The sequence below is a fragment of the Lithobates pipiens genome, unplaced genomic scaffold (assembly GCF_037356315.1).
Source record: "Lithobates pipiens isolate NorthernLeopardFrog02 unplaced genomic scaffold, aLitPip1_a1.2 Scaffold_28, whole genome shotgun sequence".
NCBI lineage: Eukaryota > Metazoa > Chordata > Amphibia > Anura > Ranidae > Lithobates > Lithobates pipiens.
Window position 1 is genome coordinate 21,072,330 of NW_027507789.1, and position 25,810 is coordinate 21,098,139.

The following is a 25,810-nucleotide window of genomic DNA, read 5'->3' on the forward strand; positions in this document are numbered from 1 at the left end:
CTCGGGTGCTGCCGCCGCCATCTTGGGTATGGGAATCAGGAAGTGGAGCCTTTCGGCTTCATTTCCCGGTTCCCTATTGCGCATTGCGCGAGTCGCGCTGCGCAATAAGGATGGACCCGCTGCCTCTGGGATCTGTGTGTTTCCCAGCAGGCAGCGGGGGACTTTTGGAAAGGGGCGTAATCTACGCCCCTTTCCGCAGAGAGCTATCCCGGAAGTGGGTGCAGATACCTGTACTGTACAGGTACCTGCACCCCCCTCCCCCCTGAAAGGTGCCAATTGTGGCGCCGGAGGGGGGGGAGGGTTCCGATGAGCGGAAGCTCCACTTTAGGGTGGACCTCCGCTTTAAGGTAAAATTCCAGATATGGATATATTATACATAGTTAGATTGGTCCAGCTTAGACCAACATAACTATGCCATACCTGGCCGATGCGCCCCTTGAAGCTGGAAATCACAGACACTGCTACTCCAGTGATCTCCACTTGCTTTTGGGTCCCGTGCCGAGCTGTCTCCCCTTGACAGTTACTAAACAGAGGAGGTCAGCTGCTTAGCATGTGCACCATTCAGAGAATGCTTTACATTTTCTGAATGAATTTAAAGGTGGAGGATTGGATGAGGTGGAGACCGTTACGTCGCCACCCCAGCTCTCTAATTTGTCCAATCAGAGTATTGGTGTGGTATTGGTGTGGTGTATCACTAAGTGTACAGCAGCTGTGCAGTCACATATATCAGTGATTTTACACATTTAACCTGTTATAGAAGGAAGTACTGTATTTATCGGGGTATAACACACATTTTTTTCGACTTAAAATCAGGGGGAAAATCGTGGGTGCGTGTTATACGCCGATCCCCGCTGTCTCTGAGGGCAAGAGGAGCGCCGCTAAAATTGACCGAGCCGAGTGTACTGTGTACTCGGGTATGCTCGGCTCCACTTGCAGTCACGTCCAGTCCCACCTCTTAGCCTTTACATCCCACCATTGGACCGATGCTGTGTCCATCATAGCAGCCGGGTCAAGGGGCGGGACGGGGCGTGACTGCGAGCGGAGCTGAGTAGCCAAGTGCACAATAAGTGAAGAATAAGTGAAGAATGAACAAACTCTGGACAGCCGCACTCCGGATCGAATGAAAAGTAAAAAGTGCCTTTATTTCTTCAAATGAAAAAACTCCACATCACACGAATCACAGCAAAGGGAAAAATATAGAACAAAATTACTGACGCGTTTCACGCTAAGACCAGCGCTTACTCATAGCTCATAGCCAAGTACACAGTACTCTCGGCTCGGCCTAGTCTATGTTGGCGGCGCTCCTCTTGCCCTCAGAGACAGCGGTGAGGAGCCGAGAGGAGCCGAATACACACGACATCTGTGTATCTCTGCGGCGCTAGGTGGACCAATGTAACTATGTATAAAATATGAGGATACCTGGTGTCTGAAACTCCCTAGGCACCGCATCCTCAAAACCATTCAAAGTAGGTAGAAGAAGTAAAAGACGGATTTTAAAGGTGCCATAGTATGGCGAAACATGTAGATATTAATACATTGCATCAGTACTGTATAGATTTTTCATGAAAATTATGTTTAAAAAAAATAATATTTTAATGTTTATAATAATAAACAAAATTATATTGTTATACATTGTTTGTGTGCGACACCTTTAAAATCCCATCCTTTGCTTTTTCTACCTACATATGAAATACTCATGCCTGGAATTCACCTTTAAATACCAGATTCCAAGGGCCTCTAGCCAAGAGAGGACCTCCTGGCTAACAGGGGCCTAAAATTGAGGCCCCTGACATCACCACAGGGCCGCACATACTGTTTGATTTATGTAATGTTTGAGAGGACTGTCAGACTGCAGACCTAACAGAGGAAATGAGGGTCAGAGAAGGTGGGCATGCTACATTTTGACTAGGGATATGCTGCAGAAGACAGTATGAAACTGGGAACGTTACATGAGGCTAATACAGATCAATGCTAGTACCCTAATCAATGTTCCCAATACAAACTGCTGAGATCCAGGTGCTGCATATAATATACCAAAGGGCCACAGGTTAGGCACCAGAGTTAATTTGAAGCATAAAAAAATTCATGTACCACAAGCTGGCTGTAGTTTAAGAGTGCTGTTCAGATATTGTTTTTGTTTTTATCTGGCAGGTCCTTCTACAAAATCTCAGACTAGGTCAGACGGAATCAGTCCGTCGGACAATCCGATCGTGTGTGGGTTAATCCGATTGTTTTTCATAAGAAAAAAAAATCAGACGGACCTAGAAATAAGTCCATCGGACAGATTTGAAACATGTTCTAATTCCTATCGGGAAAACCGTTCATCTGTATGCTGGTCCAACGGACGCAAGGAAAGCTATTGGCTACTGGCTATTGAACTTCCTTTTTTAGTCCCATCTTACCTCATCACGTTCAAAATGAATGGACTTTCAAAACGGACTTGGTCCGTTCGTGTGTGGCCAAGTCAGTTCGTTCAGAAAATCCGACGGAACTCCGCCGAAACTCAGTCGGGAAGACCGTTGGACCTAGTCTGCTGGAAAGTTTGGTCGTGTGTACCCGGCATTATGGTTTAAAACAAAGATATTCAAATTCTGTTGCAATTAACATTTGGTAGAGCAAATTCAAGGCCATTCCAGAGTCAGCTCATGTTCTGTGAAGAAGAATTAAAGCGGATGTTTTGCCACACTGCAGATCCCAGACTGCTAGGATTGACAGCATCACGTGGATAGCAGCAGACACAGAGTTGCAATGACAGGCTGTCAGCAGCTGCAGCTATTTTGTACCTGCGGTCAATCCCAACAGCAGGGATCAGTAGATTATCGCCACTGGGATTTGCACCTTGGGGTTGATTTAGAGCCGGTGTTGGCGACTTATCCGCCTGACAAGTCACGCTTCATGCAGTGTAATGGAACCGTTCTAATAGGAGCGACTCAAGTCGCTCCAACTTAGAAAAAGGTTCCTGCACTACTTTGGGGCGACTTCAGAGTGGCTTGCATTGACCTCTATTAAAGAAGTCATTGGCAAGCCGTGCTGAGGTTGAGCTATGTGGGGCGCCTTCAGAGTCGGATGATTTTGAAGCCGGCCCTGTGTGAACCAGCACTTACTAAAACTGAAGAGTGCAAAGTATGGTACAGCTGTGCATAGAAACCAATCTGCTTCCAGGTTTTATAGTCAAAGCTTAATTAAACAAGCTGATGTTAGAAGCGGATTGGCTACCATGCACAACTGCAGCAGATTCTCGGTGCTCCAGTTTTAGGACATGCCCCACCATGGCTAAATACCTGCACACATGCAGCCTATTTGAATACATTCAGGACAGTAATGTACAAGGATCAATATGTAGAAAAGCCAGTACGCTGCAGTTCTCTGTGGACAGCACAATAACCGGGACCAGGACCCAGAAGAGGAAGTGCATGTCAGCGTGGGATGCAAGCTACACCGACCGGAAGTGACGTATTCCGGTGGCCAATCAGATGACGCGTTTCACAGTTTCCAGTGGAGACTGTGAAACGCGTCATCTGATTAGCCACCGGAATACATCACGTCCGGTCTGTGTAGCTTGCGTTCCACGCTGACACACACTTCCGCTTCCGTTTTTTGTGCTTTCCACAGAGAACTGCAGCATACTTGCTTTAATACATCCCAGGCACCTACAGAGGCTTAACTGGCATTTCATCCTTCAGCGGCATACCATCCATGTGCATTGTGACAAAGCCAGCTTGTTACCACACGGACAGCAGCCCAGACCCAAGAGTGACCCGGATCTTTTACTTATATGCCTGAAATCATTCCCCTCTTGTGAGTAGCCATTTAGTTTGTGTTGTTCTATTAAATGATTATCTTAATACTGCACTGAGTCTGGCGCGCCTTGTCTTTGTCCCATTGAAATGAACGGCCAACGTTGCAACACGGGCGCTAAAAACCCCTTCTTTGGCTGCTAGCGTGGGTTAAAAGCGCTCCTCTAGCAGCTGAAAACCATCACTTAAACAGCGGTAAAGCGCTGCTAAAACGAGCAGCACTTTACTGCTAACGTTCGGGCAGGCTCAGTGTGAAAGGGGTCTTAGTGTCTTTTAATTTATTTAGGACAGTATCTGGATTCTCACCTTGCTCAGTTGCTTCCTGGGAGCTGAGGAGAGACAGACTTGACCCCATGTCCAATATCTTCCAAACTTCCTGCAAAGATGTATCGCCCTCTGTCAGTGAGGCTGCTGAACGCAAGGAACGGGCGCTGCTCACATGATTCACATGGGGGGATTGTAACTGGTTCTCTTTATGTGTTGGTTTTGCTTCAGCAATCTGTGAGAAATTAACATGTTCAATAAACAAGACACATCATTTTGCTTATTGACAATTTTTTTTTTTAACATTTTAAAAGATACTTGTCAATGAAAGTCCTGTGTAAGGCTGGATTCGCACCTATGGCATTTTTATTGCTTTTTGCATTTTGCAGATTTGCAGTACAGAACGTGTTCCATAGGAAACCATGTTAAATTTAAATTCATTTTTAAATTCATTTAACCATAGTGCCCATCAGATTTTTTAAGCTCCATTATGCTTAAAGTGGTTCTAAAGCCCACTTTTTGCCTTAAAAAGGAGCTCCAGGCTGCCCCCCCCCCAAAAAAAATAAAAAATAAATAGAAGTCAGCAGCTACAAACACTGTAGCTGCTGACCTTAAATATTTGGGAACTTACCTGTCCAGGGATCCAGCGGTGTCTGCACTCAGCCAATTCTTCAATCAGCTATAGGGTGCTGGCGCCATCCTAAGGGAACCAGCTGTGAAGCCAAAAGGCTTCACAGCCGGTTTCCATTAGTCATGATGGCGTCAGCACTCTATAGCCGGTTTCCTACTGCACATGCGCAAAGTGTGCTGTGCTTTGTGAATGGGCCACAGTCTTCTGGGACCTGCACCCATCAAATGCAGCCTCACCGGCACCCATCAAATTCAGCCTCACCAGCGCCCATCAAGGAATGTTTGCTTACTTCCATTCATTCGGGAGTCGGGATACAGGCACAGTCCTCTGCCGCCGCTGCGCCTCTGATACTATGTACGAAAGGAACGGTGGCTGCCTGCGGATGCTGAGAATTAGTTGCTTGCTGCAGACAGAAGAGGGTAGGAACACCAGTGGCCGGGAGCCCTAGGCAGCAGTGTGCCCCAGGCGGCTGCCTAGTTTACCTAGTGGTAGCGCCGGCCCTGACTGTACTTAGAACTTTATTGCCTATGGAATGCCCCCAATTGTAAGTGTAATATTTTAAAGGGGCCCAGGGTATCAGTCAGAAATAGTTTTGAAACTCCAACATTGTATTTCCTAGTAAACCTTGCAATGAATGTCAAGTCTATCAATCTGGAGATGACACCCAATCTGGAGGAGACCCTCCAGATTGGGGGTCTCTACAAGGTTATAAGCTTAGAGCCTAAACATATTATAAGACTGATTGTAACACAGACAACAGCGTGGCAGTATTATAAGGACAGCACAGACTGTGCTAACTGCCTGGATGGACACCACAGAACATGGAAATTTGTAGGACAAAGTTTAAGGCAACATAGAGATGCAGAGTTGCAATCAGAATATCTTAGTACAGAGGAAGTATACGGGGTACTCTTGGCACAGTAGTGATAGTCGGCCCTGTCACACTTGCAGTCTGTGCCAATAGGAACAGAGACGGGACTGTAAGCTCTGAATGAACAATCATACAATTAGCTTTTGGCACCTCTATAGAAGAGGGAGACTGACACCGAAGACATGGTGAGATGCTTGCAGAATACTTAAAGTAGATATAAACCCACAATTTTTTTTTTCATTATGGTTGCCTCAGTTTTCCTAAGTAATTAATTTGTTTGAATGCGTTCCTTACCTGGAGATCCTGAAAGTAAAAGCACTTCCTGTTGCAGGATGACAGCACTAAATCGCTGCCTCACAACTAGCAGCAGTGTTGTCAGCTTGCCATGCTCCTTCAGTTTTTCCCTGGGATGCCTATCAGGTCTATCGTTTAGGCAGCTCAATGGTTCACATGGCAGGCTGATAACATTGTTAGCAGGATCTCCAGGTAAGAAACTTTACAACAAATAACCCCAAAAAATGTGTTTAGGAAAACGATTGTAGTTGCACTGTAAAGCCCCATACACACGATCAGAAATTCTGCCAGCAAAAAAGTCGGATGCGAGTTTTGGTCAGAAACCGTGTGTATGCTCCATCGGACCTTTGCTGGCAGCATTCCAGCCAGCAAAAGATTGAGAGCAGGTTCTCTATTTTGTGGTTGGAAAAAGTTCCGATTGGAAATTTCGATCATCTGTACAAATTCCAACCCACAAAATTCCTACGCATGCTCGGAAACAATTCGATGCATGCTCGGAAGCATTGAGCTTCATTTTCTCGGCTCATCGTAGTGTTGTACAGCAGCTACAAATACAGCAGCTGCAGCAGCTACAAATACTGCAGCTGCTGACTTTTAAAATAAGGACACTCACCTGTCACAGAGTCCAGCGATGTCGGCACCCGAGACCGAACCGTCCCTCTGATGCTGCCGCCGCCATCTTCGCTATGGGAATCAGGAAATGAAGCCTTGCGGCTTCACTTCCCGGTTCCCTACTGCGCATGCGCAAGTCGTGCAGGGCAATCTAAATGGTCCGTGCCGCCTCTGGGACCCGTGTATGTCCCAGCAGACAGCGCGGCAGGACGGGAAGAGGTGTAAAAAGGTGTGAAAAGCGGAGGTTCAATTTTTGTGTGAACCTCTGCTTTAACCACTTCAATACCGGGCACTTAAACACCTTCCTGCCCAGACCAATTTTAAGCTTTCAGCGCTGTCGCACTTTGAATGACAATTGCGCGGTCATGCTATACTGTACCCAAATGAAATTGTTATCATTTTTTTCCCACAAATAGAGCTTTCTTTTGGTGGTATTTGATCACCTCTGCGGTTTTTATTTTTTGCCAAACAAATAAAAAAATACCGAAAATTTTGAAAAAAAAAATGTTTTTTTTTTGGTTCAGTTTCAAAACTTTGTAAATAAGTACATTTTCTCCTTCACTGATGGGGATACACTGATGGGCAATGATAAGGCGGCACTGATGGGCACCGATGAGGTGGCACCAATGAAGTGGCACTGATGAGGTGGCATTGATGAACACTGATATGTGGCACTGATAGGCGGCACTGATGGGCACTGACAGGCGGCACTGATGGGTGGCACTGATGGGCGACACGGATGGGCAGTGATAGGTGGCACAAATTGGCACTGATAGCTGGCATGGATGGGCGGCATGGATAGGCAGCACAGGTGGGCATGGGTAGGCGGCACAGGTGGGCATGGGTAGGCGGCACAGGTGGGCATGGATGGGCACTGATAGGTGGCACGGATGGGAACTGATAGGCGACATTGTATTATAATATACTGTACTAATAGATGTTTTTCTTAGTTTGTCAATACATTTTGTAAATAAGTAACTTTTTTCCTTCACTGATGGGCACTGATAGGCTGCACTAATGGGGTGACACTTATGGGCACTGATAAGGAGGCACTAATATTCCACACTGACTGACATCACTGATTGGCCCTGATTGGTGTCACTGATGGGCACGGATTGGCACTGAATTGTGGCACTGGGGGGGCTTTACTGATGACCAGTGCCCTGATTACCTGTCTGGGTGTCCCTTGCGAGGAGATGCTGCTGATCGGCTCTCCTCGCCACACACTCTGTCAGTCAACATGGTGCGGCCGCTATCGCCCTGCTGCGCAACCCCCTTGCGGGCACACAAGAGCGGCTGTTCTGGGGTGACTTCATATGACGTCCACCCAGAATGAGAGCTGCACTGTCCCTCTGTCATTTGACGGTGGGCAACTGGCAAGTGGTTAAAGTGCCAATCAGCACTCCCATTAGGATCCATGTTCAACATTTACAAACTGGAGCTGAATGGTACTTTCAGGGCGGCACTGATGGGCACTGACAGGCATCACTGATGGGCACTGATTGGTGTCACTGATGGGCACGGTTTGGCACTGAATTGTGGCACTGGGGGGGGCTTTACTCTAATCAGGGCACTGATGACCAGTGCCCTGATTACCTGTCTGGGTGTCCCCTGTGAGGAGATGCCGATGATCGGTTCTCCTCCCCACACACTCTGTCAGTCAACGAGGTGCGGCCACGATCGCCATGCTGCGCACCCCCATGGGCACACAAGAGCAGCTGTTCTGGGGCCACTTCATATGACATCCACCCAGAACCAGAGCTGCACTGTCCCTCAGTCATTTGACAGTAGGAGGCCGGCAAGTGGTTAAAGTGGCAATCAGCACTCCCCTCCGTGTTTAACATTTACAAACTGCAGCTGAATGGTACTTTTAAAATCTTTAACAAAGCTTGCTGAGAGCTCTGCAAATGCTTTGTCAAAGCTTGCTGTTCACAGTGCTCCTATACAAGCTGAAGCCTGCATGAAACAGGCCTAAGTCAAATGTATGTAAACTGCAAGAATGGTGGAGAGAATTGGAATTTCTCTGGCAGGAAGAACAGAAAATACTGTTTATGTGAATTTAAACTGAGCATTTAGCCATGTACCTGAAGATATGTTTTTATAACCCAGGCTCTCTATATTTCCCTTTGGCCAGAGACACAAGCGGAGTCATATCTCTGCATCAGTGTATGGATCATTTACCTGCACTGCAGAGCTGTCACCGTGCCATTGGGGTTTGGCTCTGCTAGTAGTATGATCATCTGCAGACACTCTGGGACTTTTCTGGTACTGAGCAAACTGTAACTCCTGTAAATAAATTGGACAATAATGATAATGCAAGCATATTGCTGCAAAGATGTTATATTAGTTAGTTAGTGAACTGACCTACTTAAATCGAGAAAATGTAAGAAAAAGACTTCTTAATACATTTGTATCATCATTTAAATTGCTGAATGGATTTTTAATGATTTCTTGCGGAAATGTGCATAAATGTTTTTTACTAAATGCCCATTAATTACTTGCACACCAGGAAAAAAAAAAAAGCTGAGAAAGGGAGTGTCTGTGCTGGAAGCAGGTAGCTGCGAGCTATGGCAAATGTTTGTGTAAACACCACATATCCCAGCAAACTATTTGTTGCCCCACCCAATTTTATGCACAGACTATGCTGTGGCATTATCAGCACAAAAAAAAAAAAAAAAAAAACCTCCAAAAAGAAATAAAGAAGAATAAATCAAACTATGTCAGCAAAAAAAGATTGATCAGATAGAGAATCATTTCAAGGATCAGCCCACCCAGATGTTATACTTCAGTTTTTGGCAGATGCTGTAGAGTTAAACTTCCTTAAAGTCTCCATCTCCTGGCAACTCTACTGGCAAGATCTTTGCACTGAGGGGCTCCCACCATCCCTGTTCTGAGTTCCCGGGTCTGTACACCTGCTGTTCCCATTATGAGGGGTTCCCTCCATCCCTGTGCTCAGTTCCCAGGTCTGTACACCTGCTGTGCTCATTATGAGGGGCTCCCACCATGCCTGTGCTGAGTTTCCCTGGGTCTGTACTCCTGCTGTGCTCATTATGAGGAGTTCCCACCATGCCTGTGCTGAGTTTCCCTGGGTCTGTACTCCTGCTGTGCTCATTATGAGGAGTTCCCACCATGCCTGTGCTGAGTTCCCTGGTCTGTACACCTGCTGTACTGTTTTATTTTAATTTTTTTCAAACCTTGGGCCTTTTTTCGTTTATATAATAAAAAAAATGCAGTGGTGATCAAATACCATTAAACGAAAGCTCTATTTCTTACTTCCTCTTATTCCACCTTGTTTTTGGCAAACTACTATCCCTTGCTGCGCTCCTTGACCTCTGTTCTTCGTTCTTGGCAATTCCCCTTCTTCTCTTGGATAGGCCAGATCCTTGCAGTCAAGATGACTATCTTGCCAAAAGTTCTTTATTTCTTTCAGACCCTCCCTACACACGTCCCATCCTCTTATCTCTGTCTTTAACAGAACAGAGTCCTTCAGTTTATATGGACTCATAAATGCCCCAGGGTATCCAGGTCGATGCTCTATACCCATAGGTTGCAAGGTGGCCTGGGAGCACGTAACCTAGCCAAATATTATTTGGCAGCCTAGATTTCTCAATTATCTATGTTGCATGCCACTTTTGACATCCCATTGTGAATGCTCCTGGAACTAACTAACTGCGCCCGATATCTCTACAAGCATTGTTTTGGCTTCCTCATAATTTACGACCCCCCCCCCCGGCATTAAGCCCTCTTATGCTTCATGGCTTAAAATTGTGGGACTCTGTCCAATATTTGGGAAATCTGATGTCCCCTTTCTTGACTCTTTTACCGATCATTAACAACCCTCTTTTTCTGCCGAGGCTGGAACAACCCTGTTCCTGCTCTTGGTGGAACTCCAATGGCTTTACCAGTGTGCATCTTTTTTTTATCTATGCGCTCATTCCCTTCATGGGAGACCCTCCAGGAGCCACAAGAGATCCCTGAGCAGGAACGTTTCCATTATTTACAATTGTGCAACTGGATTTTATCTCTCTGTCGCACTGCCTCCTTTCCTTTTCGTAAGACGTCCTTTGAGCATACCTGTTTACACTCCCCGGGGGCCCCTGGCCTTATTTCATTGCTTTATGTCTCCTTAATGGTAGGTCGTCTTTGCCGACCCTTTCCTATGTGCAGGGCTGGAATTACCATTGGGCTTGACTGGGCTGAAGCCCATGGGCCCTGCCCAATAGGGGGCCCCGCCAAGATACATAACCGAGTGTACTTGGCTCGGCTCCGCTCACAGTCATGCCCAGTCCTGCCCTATGATGGACATAACACAGGGACTGGGCTTGACTGTGAGCTGAACCGAGTACACTCGGCTACTCTTGGCTCCGGTCAGGACTGCGAGAGGACCCGAGAGCCACCAAGAGAACCCGAAAGCCGCTGAGAGGACCCGAGAGCCACCAAGAGGACCTGAGAGCCGCCGAGATACAGAGTCCTGTGTCCGCCATTTTTAAACTTCAAGACTACAATGACAAGGCTGCAAATGACAAGGCTACACTGGTAAGGCTGCAAATGACAAGGCTACACTGCCAAGGCTTCAAATGACACTGACAAGGCTGCAATGACACTGGACAAGTTTGCAGATGGAAGGGCAACATAGACTGAATAAAGCAGAAGTAGTACAGTGGAAGCACAGCGCCTTAGTGGTTAGTATTTCTGCTTTGCGGAACTGGGGTCCTCAATTTCAATTCCAACCAGGACACTATCTACATAGAGTTTTCAATTTCTCCCATGCATACATGGGTTTCCATTGGGTACTCCAGTTTCCTTTCACACTTAAAAAAACATGCTGGTAGCTTAATTGGCTCCTGATATTCCAAGATGGCTGTCTCACCTCTTATCCACCCCAGCTCCAATTTGATAAAAAAAAGAGTCCTCAGAGAGGAAAGCACTATATAAATATTGTAATGAATTATTAGATGCTTTTCTGCATTTCCTCAGGTATAGCTTCCTCTCTAGCAAGGAGATCAGTGAGCAACACAGTAGTGGCATCACCAAAAACTCATGAGATCAGCAGTCAGAGGGTAGCAGTGCCTTAAATGATACCCCACTGCAAATATATAGTTATGAGGCTCAAGTCACAGGATTGCCTAGGTACAGAGAGAGGAAGCGCACTGTCATTTTTCAGGTCAATTTTATCTGGCTATATAGTAGGGTTGGAGTGAGAAAAAAATGCACATTACCTGTGATGTTAGCTGGTATTGAAGACTCTCTAGTGCTGAAAGGCGGCTCTGAGGTTCTGGTGCTTGAAGCTTGGAGGGTGGCGTTACGGTAACCAAATGTTTAGAAGTCTTTACTACAAAACAAAATATCAATAAATCCATGTAAAAATGTGGTACTGTGGAGTAAAAATCAAACATCGCCTGAGCTTCAGCAACTAAACAAAAGGCCACACAGTAAGCTAGATTCTGCACTATTAACACTGCCTGACACACATCTGGCAGCCTGTTAACACTTAAAGCTGAAATCCAGGTATGGATATTTGTGCATAGTTGGCCTAGTCTAGTGTGGACCAATGTAAGTATGCATATTCTAGCTCAGGGGTCTCCAAACTTTATAAGCAAGGGGCTAGGTTACTGCTCTTCAGGCTTTAGGGGGGGCTGGACTGTGGCCAGTGGGAGTAGATAATGCCCCAACATCAAACCTTCATTATTGGTATTAATGGGAGAAATAATGCCCCATTGATGGTGTAAGTAGGGGGAATGGTGTCCTATCACTGGTGTCAGTTGGTGGAACAGTGCCCATGGATCCAGATAAATGCAAGCAAAGGGCCACATCTAGCACCTGGGCCACAGTTTGTTGACCACTGTTCTAGCTGATCCCTGCAGAAGCAGAGAATCACTGTAGTAGCTATCCCTACTACAGTGATCCTCGCTATCTTTTGGGACCTGCACCATTGCGCATTTTCCCTAAGGAATGCAAATCGTTCTTTAATTGGACAAGGTGGGGAGGCAGGAAGGTGATGTCATGACTGGCATTCTCTCCAATTTATTGAGGAAAATAAGACGTTCTCTGAATGGGTGCCAAATAGGTGCTATGCTGGTTTTTGGCATAAGACCTGGAAGACCTCGACGACAGCTTCTGCGTTTCCACAGCCAAGTATGGAATTTCCATACTTTCCTTGATCCAAGCTGGACTAATGTAACTATGCAAAAATATCCATATCACTGGCTCCTCTATTATCTAAAATCCTCTTCCATCGATTACGCTCCCCTCAATGATGTAATCTTATAGTGCGTGAGGGTTAATAGGGCTAATGAATCTGTGATAGCAGCTCGTCAAGAGAGCCCAAATATGCCTGCCTTTTCTGCCCAGCTCCTCCGTTCATAGAAGCTGTACTATGGCTTCTACAAATGAAACACAATCTACAAATGGAGGACTGGCGGATGACTGAACTGTCTGGCCCCTTTATTCTTAGAAGCTATATTACAACATCTATTAATGGAGGAGGTAGACAAAAACGGTGGGAATAGCCAGGTACTCTTGATGAGTGCCTGTCACAGCTCCTCATCTCCATTAAACCCCATTGCACCGGAAAATTACTGGATTGGAGGGGTGGATCAATGGAGGAAGACTTCAACTAAGAGTTAGCAGCACAAGGAACACATCCTACTGAGACTGTAAGTAATGTCCCTTGTGCTGATTGTTTTTTTATTTAGGACCAAACTTGGAGATTAACGATGCCAGGAAATGTAGTAGTTGTCTTTATATAATTTCAATTCCTATACTTTTATTGTATGAACATAAAGAAATGTATAGGAATGAAAATTATGTATCCCTATACCTTTATTACATTTTGAGAGCCCTGACTAAATACAACACACATAATCCATTTTAACACACCACAAAGAAGTAAAGGGGCCTTTGATGTTGGCCCCATTTAGGAAGAAAATTGCATGGCTCTGCTATGGTTGAGAACCACTAGTTTAGGCGGGTGCTTTCCTAGCATCAGAAACAGAAATAAAGTCCACAGATGCACTGCAGGCAGAACAGCTGTTAGAAAACTGGAACAAAGTTACCTGTCAGCTCAGAGAACTTTATTTATGCTGCATATTGGTACATAATTATCTCGGAACAGCACAAGACAGCAAAGTATGCAAGTAGCGCTACTGCCACCTTGTTGCCATTTATCAGAAGAGCACTGTGCAATAAACATTCAGTGCATTTCTCCACTGAGACCCAAAGCACAATGTACATGTAGTACCAGTTCAATAAGGGCCCATTTACACTATGTGTTGTGTTTACAAACAAGCATTTATGTAACATATTATCATGCGCTAGTGCAATACAAGTGTAAGAGAGAGATGGAAGGTACGTGATCTGATGCATTGATCAAGATGTTACAGTTTATTCCTAAAAAAGGGGGGATGAATCCATACAAAAAGTATCTACGTGTTCATAAAACTAGTTTACAAGTATACACATTAAATTGAGAAAATAGTCATGCCCAGAGATGTGATTCATATGTTCCTTATGGCAGTTCAATGTGTATCTGTTGGTTGTGCCTGCATTCAGGTTTACAAGAAGGATGCAGCCTGCATGCATCTGTTTGAGAACAGGAGGCAGTTGCTTCTGTAAGGGTTGTAGGTAGCTCCAAACAGAAACTGCATCCTTCTTGTAAACCTGAATGCAGGCACAACCAACAGATACGCATTGAACTGCCATAAGGAACATATGAATCACATCTCTCTAGGACATTTAGAGCGCTGGGATGTGGACAAACTTAGAGCGCAGGAGAACTCATCACTTACCATGTGACACTCCTCCCAACTTGCCACTCCCCTGTATGTTGATCCACAATATTATACAGACCTCTCTTGTCGTTCTACAAGGCTCTGATGAAGAGGGTTTTCCTCGAAACGCGTAAAATTTTAGCAGTTGCCGTTGCATGGGCAGGTCTATTTTCTTAATTTAATGTGTATACTTGTAACCTGATTTTATGAACACGTAGATACTTTTCGTATGGATTCATCCCCCCTTTTTATGAATAAACTGTAACATCTTGATCAATGCATCAGATCATGTGCCTTCCATCTCTCTCTTACACTTGGCTTACTTCAGACCTCCACTGGTCAGTTTAGGCAGTGGGACTCGCATGATCATTTTTTAATTGATCTTTTCCTTTGAAAGTACTACCATTTTATATCAACAACGCCGGAGAAAATTCTTTCTTTCTTTATATTGTCACTATGGCAACACAGTACACCTTAATGCAGTGATGGCGAACCTTGGCAGCCCAGATGTTTTGGAACTACATTTCCCATGATGCTCATGCACTCTGCAGTATAGTTGAGCATCATGGGAAATGTAGTTCCAAAACATCTGGGGTGCCAAGGTTCGCCATCACTGCCTTAATACAAACAAAAGTACACATGTAAAGCACCACACCACAATTCTTTAATTAATGTGCTTTGTGGTAAAGTGCAGCAAAATGGCAATTTTACCACACGTTACAACAACACATCAGTATGAATGGACCCTTAGATGTTTGCTCAAGTTTTGTTAAAAAGGAAGGAGGAAACAAACATTTTCCTTAGATGCCATATTCAATGAGCGTTTCTCACTAAGGCGCAGAACCACTTATAGATAATAGAAGGGGCAACATTTTGGACAATATTCTTTAACCCTTAAGGGCCCTGTGATCCTCACCTTCTGCTGAGGCCAGCTCTGCTTGTAGTCGGTTCCCTATTTCAATCAGTTGTTGTTTCTCCATGCTGAGCTGAGAAATTTTGTTCACAGCTTCTTTCAGTTTACTCTTTAGTATGTAAGGATTGGTTGGTCCGTGACCCGATGTTGTAAGAGCGACCAATTGCTGCTGGAGGGTCAGTACCTCGTCACGTAGCTGTTTCACAGTTTCACTCTATTAGGAAACAAAATAAATTCTGAATAGAGTTTAGGGTTAACAAAACAGGAATTTGGTACTCACCATTAAATTGCTTTTCTTGGAGTTCATTGAGGGACACAGGAAGTCTTTGACCTATGTGGTATACAACCGCCTACAGGAGGATTAGAAACCCCAGAAACCATTCTGTTACAAAAACTGGGGCAAAGAATCCTTGATCTAGGAGACCTGAGGGACTGAAGCAATGAATCCTTGATCCAGGAGACTTGAGAGGGCTCAATAGAGATCTGCTAATCTGTATGATGACACAGAAAGGTTGGAGGTGAGAAAGGTTGGAGGTGAGGGCAGGAACCAAAACTCTAGTTTGTAGCCCCTGGATACAAAGAAAGTGTTCCAGTGAGAGAGCAAAGAGCAGAGGGGATAAAGGGCACCTCTGTCTAGTTCCGTTGTTAATAGAAGCTTTATATTGTTGGGTTGTTCCTGTCATGACATGAGCAGACAAACTACTTTAGACAGTGTCATTCCCATCTAAGAGGTTAGTCCCCAGCTTGCCTAATAAACCCAATAGTTGAAATTATATTTAAATCCAATTGCTGAATTCTCACATAAGCTTTAACATGGATGTAATTTAAAAAAAAATTCAATCTTTGGAAATCTTCAGCTTTCAATAAAATAATACTGGGTGATCCTGCCATGAAGCTCATTGTTCAGGCACTTCCTGTTGCAGAGTGGCAACTATCATCCAGTTGTGCTCCTGCGTTGTCACCCTGTCACTTGAGCTCCAGGTGGTCATGCTGACATAGACTGCTCAGACATGGTCCACTGTTGTCACTATCAGGAAACTGGTCCTGATCAAATGTGCAACTGATGTTGGAGTGATTGCATGTAAGGAAGAAGTTTATGAAACAGGGACTTTCCCAAAGTCTATATATCTAATGGCTGGGCCTATTGATAGGATGCTCAGGCCCTGCTCACTGCATTGTGATATGAGTTCAAGCATATTATCCACCACCAGCAAGTGGAAGTTTTTCCAGGAGAAGAGGGCGGCATTCCTGGCTGTGCTTTGAGGGTCAGACTGTGCAGTAAAATCTATGAGCTGACTGCTTATGTTTTTAGGTAATATGATTTCACTATGCCTTGAAATACATGTTTGCAATACTAATGTGGACTCAAATACAAATTCACAGATAAAAAGACATTCTCCAGGGTCACCAGAGGTGTTAAATAAACCACCATCGCTGGGTAGCACTGCACAACTCCCAAAGTATGAAAGCCTGTAAGTATGTTGGTGACAATTTTCCATAAGCTCATAACATAAACACGTACCTCGCTGAGCACCACAGGGACTCGTTGACTGGCCAGTTCCAGCTTCAGTGCACACACCTATAGAAAAGTAAAAAACACAGTGGGAAAGGCAGGATTAAACTTTAAACATTATTGGTACATAAAAATGAGGCAGATAGCATAACCGATTGGAATATTATACATACTAAAATCCTTCCCATGAAAGCAAATTAACTTTTATGGTGCTTGTTATTCAGACATGCATAGCGGAGTGGGTCTGTCTAGTGGCCAAACAACCACAGCGTTAGAATTTCCAGTTCCAGACGTGCGTAGTAAAGCACCATGATGTTGGCATAACAAATATATACAGTCAGGGAAAAAATTATTTGATCCCCTGACGATTTTGTACGTTTGCCCACAGACAAAGGAATGATCAGTCCATCATTTTAATGGTAAGTTTATTTTAAGAGTGAGAGACAGAATAACAATAAAAATATACAGAAAAATGCATTTCAAAAACTATTGAAAAAAGTATTTGATCCCTTATCAATCAGCAAGATTTCTGGCTCCCAGGTGTCTTCTATACAGGTAACGAGCTGAGATTAGGAGCACTCTCTTAAAGGGAGTGCTCCTAATCTCAGCTTGTTAACGGTATAAAAGACACCTGTCCATAGAATCAATCGGATCAGATTCCGATCTCTCCACCATGGCCAAGGCCAAAGAGCTGTCCAGGGATGTCAGGGAGAAGATTGTGAACCTACATAAAGGCTGGAATGAGCTACAAGACCATCACCAAGCAGCTTGGTGAGAGGGTGACAACAGTTGCTGCAATTATTCGTATATAGCCACTCCTATGTTATCTTGGCTGAGTGCTTAGGGTCGTTGTCTTGTTGGAAGATGAACCTTCGCCCCAGTCTGAGGTCCAGAGCATTCTGGAGCAGGTTTTTTTTTATCAAGGATGTCTCTGTCAGAGTGACCATCGGGTTCTTGGTCACCTCCCTAACTAAGGCCCTTATCTCCCCATCGCTCAGTTTGGCTGGGCGGCCCTCTCTAGGAAGAGTCCTGGTGGTTCCAAACTTCTTATATTTATGGATGATGGAGGCCACTGTACTCATTGGGACCTTCAATGCTTTCAGAAATTTTTCTGTACCCTTCCCCAGATCTGTGCCTCCATACATTCCTGTCTCGGAGGTCTACAGACAATTCCTTGGACTTCGTGGCTTGGTTTGTGCTCTGACATGCACTACTAACTGTGGGACCTTATATAGACAGGTGTGTGTCTTTCCAAATCATGTCCAATCGACTGAATTTACCACAGGTGGGCTCCAATCAAGTTGTAGAAACATCTCAAGAATGATCAGTGGAAACGGGAGGCACCTGAGCTCAATTTTGAGTGTCATGGCAAAGGCTGTGAATACTTACTATACGTTCATGTGATTTTTTTTCGTTTTTTATTTTTAATACATTTGCAAAGATTTCAAACAAACTTCTTTCATGTTGTTATTATGGGGTATTGTTTGTACAATTTTGAGGAAAATAATTAATTAAATCCATTTTGGAATAAGGCTATAACATAACAAAATGTGCAAAAAGTGAAGATCTGTGAATAGTTATCGGATGCACTGTATATCTGTATATTTACTTATCTCTTCCTAAAGCTCTGAACGCTGTGTGTTTCTGCAGCTCCATTCTCCTGTTATCAGCAGAGTCACTTCTGACAAGTTCTCCGACACAAGAGATAACAGCGGCTAGAAATTTGTCAGGGAGGGAGCGTACAGCTCTGCAAGTGCCTTCTTTCCTCTGCCTATGTGGAGGTGGGGGGTGTATGCATTCATAGTGCTCAATCCACAAAGCATGGTAGGCATACAGTATGAAAAGGATGCCCCACACCGCGTTAGCTCAGAGTGTTATGTGAAGGAAAACTGCCTCAGGCTCCTCCTGAGCCATGCCCCTGAAGTGTTTCACAGTGCCCCCAGGGCTTAATCATACAGCTCTACGATTAAGCCCTCTGGGTGGGTGGGGCAAAATGCATCAGCGGCGTGGCCTCAGAAGAGCGGCCTCAGAGGAGCTTGAGGCTGAGGCTGTTTTATTCCACACCGATGGCTACCGGAAAGACTTTTTAAGATCACTTAAAAAGGACAAATTCATTAAAAAACTAACTAAAAAGAAAAAAGAAAAAGTGAGGGCCATGCTCATCCTCCCAAGCTCCCAAGCAAATCCAACCCAAAACCCTACCCCTGAGATGTTTGGTTACCTCTCCAACACACTGATAGCTGTCTCCAGTGTTTACAACCTCAGACCCTCGCCTATGCAGTACCTCTACATGGATCTGAATAGGTCTATACTACAAAACTAGAAATGCTATGGCTGTGCCCTAATTCAAGTCACTATTCTGTGCTTGTACTTATTTTACCTTTGTTTCCAGTCATTCTGATCTTCAATATCTCGCTGGAACTTCCATGTATGAAATAATATGAAACATGTTACATGTAACCCCACAATGCAGCAACTAGTTCTAATTGGCAAATCAACAAGCCCCAGAAATGTCATATGGGGGAGGCAGGAGACGACATGCCACCAAGTTTTAAACTGTTTAAATTGCCAGTTATTAATGGTCACTTTAAAGGGGGATTCTTGACATTTTTGTCATGCTGGCAAACTACTGAGCACAATATTAAGGAGAAATACTGACCTCATTTCCTAGTCCGACTGTCTCCAGATTTTGCTTCAGGTTGCCTTTAAAATATTCTTCAGCCTCTTTCCGGGCTTCATTGAGCTGCAGTTCCAGTTCAGACTGTCTCTGTTGGAGGCTGGAGACGGTGGCCTGGCTGTGACGAGCGTCATTGCTCACCTGAAACTGAAGTTGATTGATTTCTGCCTGTTTCTGCTGGACCTAAACAAACAATTTACAAAAATATGTTTAGATGCATATAAACTTTTAACTACGATGATAATAAAATAAAATAAATAGTGAAGACAAAAACGCACTGCTATCCTAATTCCCTATGTATGTTTTTCAGCTATGACTTTTGTTAAAAACAAGGATGGCTCATCTGAAAGGGCAGGAGCACTGTGAGGAAGCGAAGATGTATGAAGAGCCCTAAAGACCCTTAAACATATCAGAGGGGGCTTTTGGGTTGTAAAACATGATGCTTAATCTGTTAGTGTCCCCTGATGTGGCCACCAAGCTTCTTACCTACAGGACTTTACAAACATTTTTATTAAACCACACTTCAAAATTTTCCCTTAAAATAATTAAAGGCGTTCCTATCTCATTTATCAGTCAGTCAAAGAAATGATTGGCTAAATGTATAAAGGGAACTGGTCTACAGCTACAGCTACACCCAAGCTCCCATCTAGCTATCCCCTGACTCTCATTAGTGGTGTTAGTCCCGCTATAGACCTATCACTGTGCACAATGCTGCAGAGGTGTGCTCTGTCCTGGAACCAGCATCTCTTCAAAATTTGGGAATAGGCACCCCAAGTGATTGCTGGTGTTCACAGCTGTAACATGTAACAGCCATTCTGGACAGGTCTTAATGTAAATGTGTAAAATCACTCACTATAATTTACTCCCCTTCTTAGCCCACGTACACACGGTCGGAGATTTTGCCAACCAAATCCGTCGGATTTAGTCCGACGGATTGTGAAACTGTTGCATACACACGGTCGGGCCAAGTTGGCGAAAAATCCGATCTTTCAGAACGTGATGACGTAATTTCGTTACGATGGGGCTACATTCAGGCTAGTAGCCAATAGCTTTGATGTAGGAATTTGATCTGAGCATGCGTGGCACTTGGTCCGATGAAAATGCTCTACACATGATCGGATTAGGTCCGTCCGGCCCAGTTGGTCGGGAAATATTTATAACATGTTGGAAAATTGGGTCGGACGGAGATTGGGACGGAATCAGTCCGATGCATACCACACACAGTCGGATTATCTGACGACACGGTCCGATAAGACTCATTCTGACAGATTCTCCGACCGTGTGTACAAGGGCTTAGTAATTCTGTCTTTCCTGTATCTTGAACAGCGGGCAGCTAATACAGAACAGTGTTGCTGCTGCCATGTTACAAGAGTGTTTAAGCTGCAGAACCCTCCACTGATCATAAGTTATGGGCTTGACCCTGAACTTGACCCAGGCTTAATACCAGAGCACATGCACCCCACCACTCTGCAGAGGATTGTATAGAAATAATCCCCTAAATTCCCCTCCTGTGAGGCAACACGCCAATTGAGAAAGTACTATACTTCATTAATAGATAATCTGTCACTAAATAAAAGCAGGAGCTCATGGTATGGTATGAGTATGAGTTAGGGGCAGGAGTCTTATGTTATTGGTGGAGTGTAGTCTGTTCAAATAGACGGTACCAAGAAAAAAATGAGTATGAAGTGCCAGGGACCTGTTTAGCAGTTCAATGAAGAGCAGATCAGTTCACTTGTTGCTAATTCGTGACCCGCAGAAAACTCCCTGCAGCAGGTTTCGTAGACCATTACAAATTCATTTCACTTATGGCTGGTAATGACATTATCTATAAACACCTATTTTCAAACCTGTGAGTGACTTTTATATGATCAGCACATCATGCTACACAGATAAATGAGGTCAGGATCATGACTCCATATAGAAATAAATGGGGCTCTGCTAAGTAACTCATCTCTTTTCAGAAAACTTTTGCCTAACAAAAATATATTACAGAGTCCTGGTTTAGCACATTTATGCTACTTGAGAACAGCATAGCATACGTTAAAATTTCCTTTTACAACATGCGGGGAAATTGGTCATATAAAACACATTGTAGAACATTTAAATACTGGAAGAGTAGGATGGGTCCATTACAGAGATGGGAAACTTGTGTTAGTTCTGCTGCAATAATTATGAAGGCCCAGGGTTACCTTCTGGTTAAGTTCAGCAACCATTGAGTCCAGATGGGCTGTTCTTGCTTCCAGTCTCTTAGCAGCTGCTGCAGATGCCACTTTATCTGCTCGTAAAGCACCTAAAAACACAAAACAGAATATTGCAGGGATATACTGTACATATCTTCCTATTTTACACCATATTTGATATTGCAGAAACAATAAAACACAAAGCTATATGGAAATTACTCTTTCACCAACACATCTTTAGCTACCTATGGTCTCATTTAAGCTCCTGATGTGAGTTTGGATGTAGACGTTGTCAGGTAGCACCGGTTTTGCACTTGTCGGTGGATCAGGAGAGTCTTTAGTTGACGGAGCCAACTGAAGCTGCTCTTCCATCTCCCTATTCCTTTGTTTTAGATCCTTGATCTCCTCCTCCAGAGACTTCACATAATCTAAAAACAAACAAAATCATAAAGATATTGCTAGACAACAATGACACGGCTTTTGAAAGGTTTTCCATAGTAAGGATGAAAGCAATTTATAAAAATAAAAAAAATAGCAAGCAATCATGTTTGTTTCTAATTTTCCAACATAGGAAATAAATGATGAACCATTTCAGCTGCAGGATTTAAAGTGGAACATTAGGCATAGATAAAAAAAACACCTTAAAGTGATACTAAAGTCTTGGAATTTTTGGATTAAAAATTACAAACATGTCATACTTACCTGCTCTGTGCAGTGGTTTTGCACCGAGCAGCCCAGATCCTCCTTTTCTTGGGTCCCTCACTGGTGCTCCTGGCTCCTCCCTCCCCCGAGTGCCCCCACAACAAACAGCTTGCTAGGAGGGCACCCTAGTCGAGCCTCTGCTCTTGGTGTCCATTCAGACACAGAGTCATGGCTCAGCCTCGCCCCCTCTCTCTCATCATTGGCTCCCGCTGCTGTCTCAGCCAATGAGGAGGGAGAGTCCCAGGCAGCCAAGTCTCTCGTGCAACATTGCTGGATTGAGATGCGGCTCAGGTAAGTTTTAAAGGGTATGAGGGGGCTGCGGCACACAGAAGGGTTTTTTTTTAGAATAGAAAGAATGCATTAAGATAAAATACCTTCTGACTTTACAACCACTTTAACATGCCGTTCTGTATACCATTAGAATAATTAAATGTATTCTTAAAGTATAACTAAAGGCAAGGTTTTTTTTTTCTGGTTTTGGATAGAGTGGGATGGATTAGAACGCTTGTCAGTTTTATTGCTGTCTGTGCCCTCTGCTAAGGAGATTCACCCTCTCCATTTGTCCTGTTTACCATTATCACTGAAAGTGAAGGTAAACAAAAATCACAAATTCTGGGTTGTCCCCAGAAAAGTAATTGAGGAGAAATCTTCCAATGGGAACACCAGAACTGGTGGCCTGGGGGTGCCCAAGGAATTCCCTTAACTTGCAGGGAATTCTTCTCACTTCCCGTTTGGCTATGGGACAGGAAGTGAAGGAAAGTCTCTGCAATGGGACACAGATGGTAAAAAAATAATCTGTCAGGAGTTATAACCCTCCCTTGCTCTATCCAAAATAACTAAATAAATAAATAAAATAAAAAAAGTTTCTACTTTAAAGTGGAACTTCAGTAATTTTGTTCATCTATTAAATCTTCTGCCCTTGTTGTTTTAACTTTGTAAAAGATTTTTTTTCTGCCAGCAAATACCTTATACAGCCCACTTCCTGTTTCTTGCATGGTAAAAAGCCTAGACTTATGACATCATGCACAGCTCTCTATCTCACTCTAGTGAGAGTTTGCCAGGAAGGGAGGGAAGGGGTATGAGTCATAAGAGGGCCAATGACAGCTGGAGGTGTGTCTCTGTAAATCCAGGAAGTGAACAGGCAGCAGCTTCAGCTGCCCACAGTTAAAATGGCTGCAGCCAGACTTAGTGGAGGGAGATTTCTGCAGCATATTTGGCAAGTACAGAATCACAGTATATATAAAATAATATGCACAGTGGTTGGAGAGAAGCTTCAGAATGGCAAAGATGTTTTTATAACAAATTATGTGAGCAGACTGCAGTTCCTCTTTAAACAACAAACATAAATGACTGAATCTGTATTGATAGTAGCCTCTGCCATGCCATACCAAGCAGCACACAGACTAGAAAACACAGGGCCAGCAAAATGAGCCATTCAAGTTCTTTTGCACGCACATGTGTTGATAGTGAACATGCTATCAGGAGTGAGCAAACCGAGCAGAGTTAATGAGTTATCAGCTTGTTGCTGCTCCTTAGTTGTCCAATCAGCAGGCTGTAGACAGGAAGGTGGCACCACTCTATTCATTAAATCTAAACTAGAAAGTGAGGTCACTTCCTGCCAGGGATGAATTACAAGAGTGGCTGGACAGATTTACAAATCCGTTGAAAGACAAGACAGTTCACGTGCATTTTAACTTGGATTAGGCAATTTGCAATCTGTTCAGGGTTCTAGGGAATAGATCTAAAAAATAAAATCTAAGTTCTGGTACCTTCACACTAATATGTCAATATTGATTATTATTTTTTTTTTGGAGCAGGTAGTCCCCCCTTTCCTCTATATCTCACCAGCAGAGGGCACAGTTCCATAGGTGTTGCCAGATTTAGGCTCTGTCCGTTCAGCAGCTACAGGTGACATCTGCTCGCACAACATCTCCATCTCCTTCCTCATCTGGCCGATCACTTGACGCAGTTCTGAATTTTGCTCCTGCAATTTCTGAATCTCACTTGATGCAAAGTCTGGCATGGCTGTCTGTGTAAAAATAAATTGTCATTTATCATTAGCTGGGGCTGTGTATATGGAATGACAAGCAACAGCTTATATACATGAACAAGAGTACGGGCAAATGAAGGATTCGGATTTTGGCAGCCAGATTCCAGCAATCCTTTTGCAGACAGGCTGCATAATAACTAAAGAAGAATGGAGTGGTCCGGATCTCCAGAGGTCAGATGTGTCCCCTTTACAATTCTTCAGTCAACAACGCTCACATTCCTTGTACAGTGATATTGATTGGAGCAATAAGCAGGAGGAGTGTCAGATCGCTTGAGATCTGGACTTCTGCATTTGCCTGGATTAGTCCAGATCTTTACTTCAACCTGAATACATAACAAAACTAAAAAGGTAGGTTTTCAATGGGGCACAAATGACAACATTCATATTTTTCCTTGTTTTTCACAATGGAGATCCTGTCATCTTAGTGCACACTGAGCAAGTTTATAGTCAAAGTAACCCACATCATAAAAAAAAAACCTATCAATAAATGGTGTATTACATGCTGTTCATACTCACTCACTGAGATTTGTTTTCTGTATTCTGCAAAAAAACCTGGTTGATCCTGCTGATCTCTATCGCCCCCTTCTGTCTGAATCCCCAATTCAGCTAGGGATTTTGCAAAGCACCGTTGGCAGTTCTGCACATGCTCAGTTTTTAGTGAATTCCTATGCTGAGCATTACCTCCCTATCCCATCTGAGCAGCCTATGTGATTACAGAGTCACACATGTGGGAGTATGCAGAGTGATAAATGGCAGCCCACTCCCTCCCTCCTTTCCCATGCCCACTAACCTGCTAAACACAATGGGGGCGGGGTATGTAGATTGATGGAGGCTTCACCTCCCTCCTATTCTAGGACACAGGCTGGAAGGGCGTGACACAGCCCGTGATTGGCAGAAATCTGCCCACACCATGTTTTTTTCCCCACAAAATAATAAAGATTCGATTTCAAATATATATTTGTATGCCAATTTAAAACAGTTTATTGATATTAATTATTTATTTTTGTATTCTAAAGCCTGTTTTTTTTATTTCGAACATGAGACCAGCAGCAGAGGACTAGAAGCTCCTCCTGCTTATGTTTTCCTGGGTGGAAAAGATCTGGGCCATGTGACAGCTGAATGAGCCCAGCTGAAGTAAGTGGGCTCATTAAGACCTCTACAAAAAACCCCAGCATGCTTAGGGAGATGCTCCATCCTGGAACCAGTTTTGTGTTGTATAGACTGGGGAGTGTGACACCTGTTCTGTGCGGTGAGTTAACGCCTGTGTGGCAAACCTCTACAACAGGGACAGGGACTGGGGCAGCACAAGGCTGCTCTCAGTTGTTAGACAGGGAATCTAAGTGTGTAGTTAGAGGTCAAGCTGACCAGGATTTATTTTCATGTTTTATTTTTGTTTGGCTGTTATATGTATCACTGCATGTAGCATAAATAAACCGCATCTTTTGCTTTTTTGCACCTACAACGCTGTCTGCTGTGCCTGATTTTGTGTTGTGAACCCATCCAGGGGGTCACACACACCCGCTGCCGAGCTAACCCC

At 44.0% G+C, this 25,810-nt stretch overlaps 1 protein-coding gene across 4 annotated transcripts in view; it reads right to left on the minus strand.

Annotated features, from left to right (window-relative positions):
• The window catches only part of CCDC57 (coiled-coil domain containing 57), an 85,738-nt gene that overhangs the window by 9,603 nt on the left and 50,325 nt on the right, over positions 1–25,810 (minus strand). For 3 of the 4 annotated variants that reach the window (XM_077458881.1, XM_077458877.1, XM_077458882.1), the window contains 9 exons: positions 24,069–24,252; positions 21,767–21,949; positions 21,531–21,631; positions 19,324–19,524; positions 16,674–16,730; positions 15,155–15,365; positions 11,689–11,801; positions 8,651–8,755; positions 4,104–4,296 (listed from right to left, as the gene is read on the minus strand). In XM_077458881.1, the coding sequence (XP_077315007.1) occupies positions 4,104–4,296; positions 8,651–8,755; positions 11,689–11,801; positions 15,155–15,365; positions 16,674–16,730; positions 19,324–19,524; positions 21,531–21,631; positions 21,767–21,949; positions 24,069–24,252 (1,348 nt within the window). The remainder of the gene's footprint in view (positions 1–4,103; positions 4,297–8,650; positions 8,756–11,688; positions 11,802–15,154; positions 15,366–16,673; positions 16,731–19,323; positions 19,525–21,530; positions 21,632–21,766; positions 21,950–24,068; positions 24,253–25,810) is intronic. The other variant, XM_077458878.1, reaches the window with a different exon arrangement.